The sequence below is a fragment of the Lipotes vexillifer genome, unplaced genomic scaffold, assembly GCF_000442215.2.
Source record: "Lipotes vexillifer unplaced genomic scaffold, Lipotes_vexillifer_v1.1 scaffold56, whole genome shotgun sequence".
Classification (NCBI taxonomy): Eukaryota; Metazoa; Chordata; class Mammalia; order Artiodactyla; family Lipotidae; genus Lipotes; species Lipotes vexillifer.
In genome coordinates this window covers 346681-354555 of record NW_006798991.1, presented here as the reverse complement: position 1 = coordinate 354555, position 7875 = coordinate 346681, and the positions used below count along the sequence as shown (strand labels likewise).

At 43.2% G+C, this 7875-nt stretch overlaps 2 protein-coding genes across 3 annotated transcripts in view; both read left to right on the top strand.

Moving 5' to 3' along the window:
- LOC103081210 (histone H3.1) overlaps positions 1–7875 on the top strand; it is a 114437-nt gene that overhangs the window by 105231 nt on the left and 1331 nt on the right. The window contains exons 1-2 of one of the 2 annotated variants that reach the window (XM_007471238.1): positions 3065–3103; positions 4414–4848. In XM_007471238.1, the coding sequence (XP_007471300.1) occupies positions 4438–4848 (411 nt within the window). In that variant the 5' untranslated portion in view covers positions 3065–3103; positions 4414–4437. Of the gene's footprint in view, positions 1–3064; positions 3104–4413; positions 4849–7875 lie in introns of those variants that run through there. The other variant, XM_007471237.1, reaches the window with a different exon arrangement.
- H2AC4 (H2A clustered histone 4) lies at positions 2860–3252 on the top strand. The gene has a single exon (XM_007471236.1). The coding sequence runs from the start codon at positions 2860–2862 to the stop codon at positions 3250–3252; it is 393 nt and encodes a 130-aa protein (XP_007471298.1).

Sequence of the window (7875 nt, the reverse complement as noted above, 5' to 3'; positions counted from 1 at the left end):
TTTTTGTTTTTTTTTTCCTTGCGTTATGCGGGCCTCTCACTGTTGTGGCCTCTCCCATTTGCGGAGCACAGGCTCCGGACGCGCAGGCTCAGCGGCCATGGCTCACGGGCCCAGCCGCTCCGCGGCATGTGGGATCTTCCCGAAACGGGGCACGAACCCGCGTCTCCTGCATCGGCAGGCGGACTCTCAAGCACTGCGCCACCAGGGAAGCCCGATGTTGATTATCTTTATTCACTCAAATGGAGACTTTGGTATGACAGTGATCTTTTTTTAAAATAAACTTATCCTGGGCATTTTGGGTATTGTTATAAGACTCTAGATCTTATTTAAATTTATGGTCTTAGGAGACCTCCCCCCCCTTCCCAGCCCCCTTCCCGCCTGGGGTAGAAGGAGGGGCACTGCCTCATTGTCAGGTGGGAGTGGCATCCAAGTTTCTTGCTCAGCCTGTTTGACATTGACAGGGAAGAGGTGCCTCATTATTGCTGGGTAGGGGATGGAAATCCAGGATCCCCATGTGGCCTCTGTAGGAGGGGGAACAATTTTCTTCGGTTGGTCTAATAATTAAACTGATATGGCAGTGATGGGTTTCAGGGCAGGCCTTCCCAAGATGTGCCACTTTGGCATGCAGAGAATTTAGAGCTGAAAGCAATCAAGGCCCAAAAGATGCAAGAAGAACCTCTGACCTTCCCCCTAAATGCCTAAAAGAATTTTAGATAGAGAACCTGTTCCGGGAAGGCAGCTCTCACCCTAGTTAACTACAGTATAATTTGAATGAGGTGTGCAGACAGGGGGGAACCTAGCAAAGACTGTTCATTAAAATTTTTTCCTGGGTGCCATTGTTTCTGTTTGGCCCAGCAAACATTTGTTCACAAAACATTTTCTTTTTTTCATCTTCCTGTGAATTGCCTTCCTACCCTTTGAAGTCCCAAGCCCGTATGTAACCTCTTCTCTCAGATGGCATAATAAGCCTCAACTGCCTAACGTGTCCTTGGGTCTCATTTTTCTTATTGTGTCCGACCCACAAATGAAATGAAATTTAATTTTTTCCTGTTAATTTGTCTCATGTCAATTTAATTCTTAGACCAGCCAGAAGAACCTAGAAGGGTAGAGGAAAATTTTTTCCTCCCCAGCGACCCCAAGGGCACACCATGTCATCACCTAGAACACTCTGGCACTATTTATTTATGTTGAATAAATGCTAAATGTACATCTCTTTCGAGTTCTGTTGACCCTTCTAATTCACAGTGATTACTCTTCTCCATGTGCTCTTATAATATTTATTGCTTAAAACCTTCAGTTTTGGATGCAAAAAATGCTGTACTATTTAAACTTCAGGTATACAACCCCCCAGCTCCCCACCCCCTGCCCTTTTCAAAAGAGTATGATGTCTTCAAGGCAGCATCTGAGATACCTTTTTACATCTCCATCATGGGTTTTGAAACATTTCAGACACTGAGCCAGTGTTGATGTATATTGCTGTTGTCCATGGTGAAGATTATAATAAATAATAAAAAGGAAGTGAATATTGTTAAGAGAAAACGTCATAGGAGTCAAAAGACTTGAGAGAAGGTAAAAAAGAAACAGGAAATGAGCATCTTTACTCTCCTGCTTGGTTGCCTGGATCAAAATATAGTTCTCTGACCGAGTTGGTTTAGAAGTAATTTTCTCACACCCAGGCTCTTGTTCCTTTTACCATCCTGTTAGTTAGTAGACTTTTAGGCTGGAGTCCTCAAAAATTCCTGTAATAGTAATCCGCCTCCATCTGGGCCCCATCTATTTCTATTTCATGGACCATTAAAGGAAAAAACGGCAAGCTCTCCCTCGGTAATTTCTCTTAATTTTATGTTCCTCAACATGAGAGCGTAAGACCAAACACTCTGTAGTAATATTAATATAGTGTTTTATAGTAATATACTGTAATCTCATTTTGAGTATTTATGTGCTGTAGGGTGTTTGTTCTCTCTCATTTCTTAGGAGTCCTTATGTGCTGCAAAATTTTCACTCTAACTGCAAGAAGTTCAGTACGATATGGAGAATGATGGAGTTTTCTAAAGTAATTAGAATCCTGTGTGTGGCAGCCAAGTGAGAAAAGAGGGAGGGTAGGAAGGTTGAGAGTGGCACTGGGGAACGACGACAAAGTTTTTCAGACAGGATTTTGTTGTCCTTGGGCCCATTAACCTTGGAAAAGGCAAACAAACTGGGTCTCTCAGTTTCGCAATCTCTAAAATGAGGACAGTACTCACTCTACATACCTCCCAGGTGATCCTGGAAGGCTTCCTAGGTAAGCTATGAATGAAACGGAAGACTTTCTGGATCATCCAGTTCTTGCCTTCAGTTTTCGTTGTTCAGATAGTTTAACACTTGGCCCAGGACAAAAAAAATTTTGTTTCCTCTTCTCCCTCTTTCCTGTCAAAGAGTTAAGGAATTAGAAGAGTTAAAGTAACACTGGGCACAAAAGTACCTACCTCTTAAATATTATGTTTCGAAATTGTGCTGCATTCCTTTCCAAAAATCATGAGTCACAATTTCAATAGCAAAAAGTCAGAATAAGAATAATCACTCCTGCTTCTGATTGCATTTAAGAACAGTGCTTTGAAGAAACCAAATAGACTCCATTATTAACAGTATTAAAAGCCCACCAGACTGTATGAGATTGGAGCAAACAGAAAACTCACACTAGACGGAAACCTTGTATGCAAATGAAGGATGCAGATTCTGATTTCCCATTGGTTCTTAAATAGTAGCCAATGGGAGAATAGCACAAGCCTACCGCTGGTTAGTATAAATATTGTTCTCGCCGCTGTTTTGTTTATTGTTTGCTTTTTATTTTGAAGGCTTTTAAGTTGTGGTCTATTAGTTATGTCTGGTCGTGGTAAACAGGGTGGCAAGGCTCGTGCTAAGGCTAAGACCCGCTCCTCGCGAGCTGGGCTCCAGTTCCCCGTAGGCCGGGTGCACCGCCTGCTCCGCAAGGGCAACTACTCCGAGCGTGTTGGTGCCGGGGCGCCGGTGTACCTGGCGGCGGTGCTGGAGTACCTGACGGCCGAGATCCTTGAGCTGGCGGGCAACGCGGCCCGCGACAACAAGAAGACGCGCATCATCCCGCGTCACCTGCAGCTGGCCATCCGCAACGACGAGGAGCTTAACAAGTTGCTGGGGCGCGTGACCATCGCTCAGGGCGGCGTCCTGCCTAACATCCAGGCGGTACTGCTCCCCAAGAAGACTGAGAGCCACCACAAGGCCAAGGGCAAGTAAAGTGTTTATTACTTTTGCACGGCAATTTTGTTTTCCATTGTCCAAAAGAAAAAAAAAGGCAACTTACAAAGGCTCTTTTCAGAGCCACCCACCTTTTTCGTTTAAAGAGCTGTCATGCTTTTCAGTTCTGCCGATATGAGGGTTGTGATATCAGGTGAAAAATCACAGCTCATAAGTGAGTGTCCCAAGGGAAGTCAGTAAAGAGTATGTGCGAAATGACTGTGAGGAAAGCCACAGGAGTTTAAATTGACCGGATTAACTACAGGTGAATCAGCTTATAGTCAAACTACTTTCCTCTGTTCCAGCGGTGACTTTTGTAAAGTTTTTCCCACTGGAGTGAGGAAAGTATACTCACTTTCACTATAGTGAAAAACGCTGTATTTAAAGTTAACTTTCAACATTTTTTGTTGACTTAAAGGAACACCCAAAACCTCTGCATCTATTCAACTTTGTAAAAACATTACACATTTCCTGAAGGGATTGAGTAAATTACAGATCCTTGGTACTTCGCGCTCGTGTCAGAAACATCTTCCTGGCTCCACAATGTGCCAGACTCAAGAAAATCTGAGTATCATTTTAGATGCAGCCCATCTAATTTTTCTAAGCACTTCCAAAATATCTTTGGTGATTGTACTTTAAAAAAGAAAAAAAAAGAGGGTTTCCCTGGTGGCGCAGTGGTTGAGAGTCCGCCTGCCGATGCAGGGAACGCGGGTTCGTGCCCCAGTCCGGGAAGATCCCACATGCCGCGGAGCGGCTGGCCCCGTGAGCCATGGCCGCTGAGCCTGCGCGTCCTGGACCCTGTGCTCAGCAATGGGAGAGGCCACAACAGTGAGAGACCCGCGTACCGGGAAAAAAAAAAAATTACACAAAAAATCAATCCGTTGGCGGTGCCAGCGTTGCTTTGTTTAATTTTGCTGTACGTTTTGGAAGCGAAAGCGTAAATAAAATGACCTCAGGGCGTCGGAGTCGCTATAGTTAAAGGGCAGGGTTTAGGATTAATTCACCAACCCGAAAGCAGCTCTTAATTCTTCCGGGGCCAGGCACAGAAATGGACCAATCTGAGGAGGGCGCGGGTACTTTTGAATGTTCTTGGGTCCAATAGTTGGTGGCCTGGCTGTATAAATGAAGGACGGCTGAGTGCTTTCTGTTGGCATTTGGGAGGGCACTCGTCGTGGGGTTTTTGCCATGGCTCGCACTAAACAGACCGCTCGTAAATCTACCGGCGGCAAGGCGCCGCGCAAGCAGCTGGCCACCAAGGCGGCCCGCAAGAGCGCGCCGGCCACGGGCGGCGTGAAGAAGCCGCATCGCTACCGGCCCGGCACGGTGGCTCTGCGCGAGATTCGCCGCTACCAGAAGTCCACGGAGCTGCTGATCCGCAAGCTGCCGTTCCAGCGCCTGGTGCGCGAGATCGCTCAGGACTTCAAGACCGACCTGCGCTTCCAGAGCTCAGCCGTGATGGCGCTGCAGGAGGCGTGCGAGGCCTACTTGGTGGGGCTCTTCGAGGATACCAACCTGTGTGCCATCCACGCCAAGCGCGTCACCATCATGCCCAAGGACATCCAGCTTGCCCGTCGCATCCGTGGTGAAAGAGCGTAAACTTGTTTTTCCATTAAGTGCTGATCTTAACCCCAAAGGCTCTTTTCAGAGCCACCTACAACTTCATTTTGAAGAGCTGTACCGTAAGGAAGTAAAATTCTCCCCTTAAGAAAGGTGGGTTAGGGTAGAATTCTTCCTGTCCCAACTCCTTCCGCCACAGCCAGACGTTATTGGAGTTGTGTGAGGCGAGGGTCTAACCATATTTCCTTAACAGGTAGCCATTCCAGGCATAGTTTATCAAACCTTAATTTAATTATGGCCCTGCTTGTAAATAGTCCAGTTGATTGCATTGCTTTATCTCACGTTGCTTTTGTCTTCTAGGGCTATGTACCATGGTATGCTATGCTGTACAATTTTTTCACAATTCTGTGCTGTAGTTGTTACTCAAATACAGGACTTTAGCCATTTGACTCAGTGATCTTGCTTTTACGTTTTTTCGGTTTGGGGATTCTGTACTGGGTGAAAAGTGACACATGGGATAGTGACCAAATGTGAGAAGAAAAATAACCTTTTTATTGTGTAGCTTTTACACTATATTTTACAAACTATAAAATACAGAATGCTGAAAAACATGACAGCCACCAATTCTGAAGGCTTTGCTTCAGTTTTTTCCATACCCTATTCCTAGTAGTCTGCCTACCTCTGAGATGAGAATTGACTCACATTGCTAAAATGATTTGCCCAACTCCCACCTAAAACAAAACCCACAAAATACACAGTAATGTGTGTTGTGTTGTTCACTTGGATTTATTTACATTTCAGGGTTTCAATAAAAACTTTTGGTTTACAAAATAATGTATTTTTTTTAGTGACAAAGATATTTCTGTGTATATTGTTTTATTTTAACATTTTATTTTTTCCAGACTGGTATAAGCCTCTGCCTGGCACAGACCTTTGTTACCCATATAAGGGGTCTGTCAGAGGCAACAATGCCCTTGGCTTAAACCAAGATGATTTTGCCCCTCAGCTCTTGGCCCCTGCTGAAGTCCAGGTATCTTGGTTTTTCTTGTTTATTGCTGTGCTGGCTCTTATGTACACTGTTTGACTTTTTCCTTTAATATTTTATGTATCTTGGGAAAAAAGTTTTATGTACAGGGCCTGATAGGATAGCTTTTAAAAAGTAAAAGTGCCCATTGCTGTCTGAGGATCAGATAGGCAGGGGACAATGGCTGGGACTGGCTGATCCTTCCCCTCCCCAGCCAAGGAACATGGATTTGGCTTTAAGTCTTCATTTACTTGAGCCCCTCAACAGAACAACTGTGCAGTATCTAGGAAAAAAAGGTTAACACAGTCTTAAAATTCATAACCTTGTTAATTTTTCTAGGGTATACTCTGCAAGCTGGCAGCATTTGGATTCTAGCTTACCCGAGTTCATATACCAGCTTTACTACTTAATGTGTCATCTTAGACAAATCAATTTCTCCATCATCAGAAAAATGGGGGTAACATGACCCACTTCGTAGGGTTGTTATTAGAATAATATGCATCAAGTTTGGGACACATAGCATCATATAAATGCTATTAATTTTCCTGAACTGTGTATCATTTTCTCTCATACTCTAGGATTTTTCAAAATTTGAAATAAAGACAAACTTTAGCTTCTAAATTTCCCTTTTACTTGGCATTACTTACTTGCATAGATTCTGCTCAGTTTAGAAATAAAATTCAGGCATTTTAAAATCAAACGTGGAAGAACATCAAATTTGTGAAAGAAAATTTACTGAACACTTTGAGCAGGGGGATGGTGCCAGCGTTTTAACATCATTGCATTAAGCATCTATTATTTTATATTAGGGGAGTGACTAAGGTTGGGCTGAAGACAAAAGGGGGTGTTTAATGTACAGATTGTATCTTTTAAATGGCTGCTGCAAGGTCTTCAGTCAGAAAGGGTTTTTCTTACTCAGGCCCACAGAGTGATGTTACACCACAGGTTGAAGTTTACAGCTAATGCTGTTGGAGTCTAGAATGAGGTTTGGTTTGTTATAAAGTCTCTCAAAGGAAAGGAGGAGGAAGTCAAGGTCAGGGTAAATTTTTCAGACTTAAAAATTTAGTAGTAGCCTTTCCAGTTGTCCCAGTAGAAGTGAGTTACTGCTCAATGAGTGTTTTCAAAAGATTTAACACAATAGTGGGAAACTGGTATGGAGATTTGAACAGCACCCCAGGCTTGGCTGCAGGAAAGCTAGAAGCCTGAGACTGTCAGTGCACCTTGGGAGAGGGCCCAAAGGAAAATATTTGGACCCACCATGTTTAACATGTCGTATGAAAAACAAAACAATGCTTTGACACTTTGTGCTTTATTAGATGCTGTGATTAAAAAAAAAAACAATCCTCATGAGTAAATGCATATTTGTATGATTGATACTGTGTTAGGAGTAAAGGTGAGACCTCAGGGCAATATCTCAAGTCCAGGAAGATTCTTTAAGAAATAATACCAACTGAAAACAAGTCACATTTATATAGGACTTCGTGGGCCAATCTCTGTTCCAATGCTTTGCTTACAATAGCTAAATTAAATCTTCACTAGAGTTCCATCAGTGTTATCATTACCCAGTTTTACAGATAAAGAAAACAAAGGCAAGGCTAAAGGTCACACAGCTGTAGGGAAGGAAAAATAAATTTCCCTCTAGAGACCCCTGAAATAAAAGACAGATTAACAAGAGAAAAACAAAACAGAAGTAACATGTAGCCCTCATGTATATGTGGGAGATACCCAGGGAAAAATGAGTAACTCCTCAAGGTGGCTTAAAATTCAGACTTAAACACCATCTTGATAGGGAAGAGGGGTTGGGGGGGTGGTATGTATGTAGGCCTCTTAGGGGAGAGTAAATAATTTTTAGGAAAGATGATTGGACACTTAGAAGAATAGATGGGAGAGGTATGACAGGATAAAATAAAATTATGTTTAAGGCAGGACAAGAAAATTTCTAAACAAAATTTTCTCTCTGCTTATTTGGGCCACTACCCCTCTTTAGTGTGCATTGTGCACATTACAGATTGACCAGACTTCCTTAGAAGACACAGGAATGC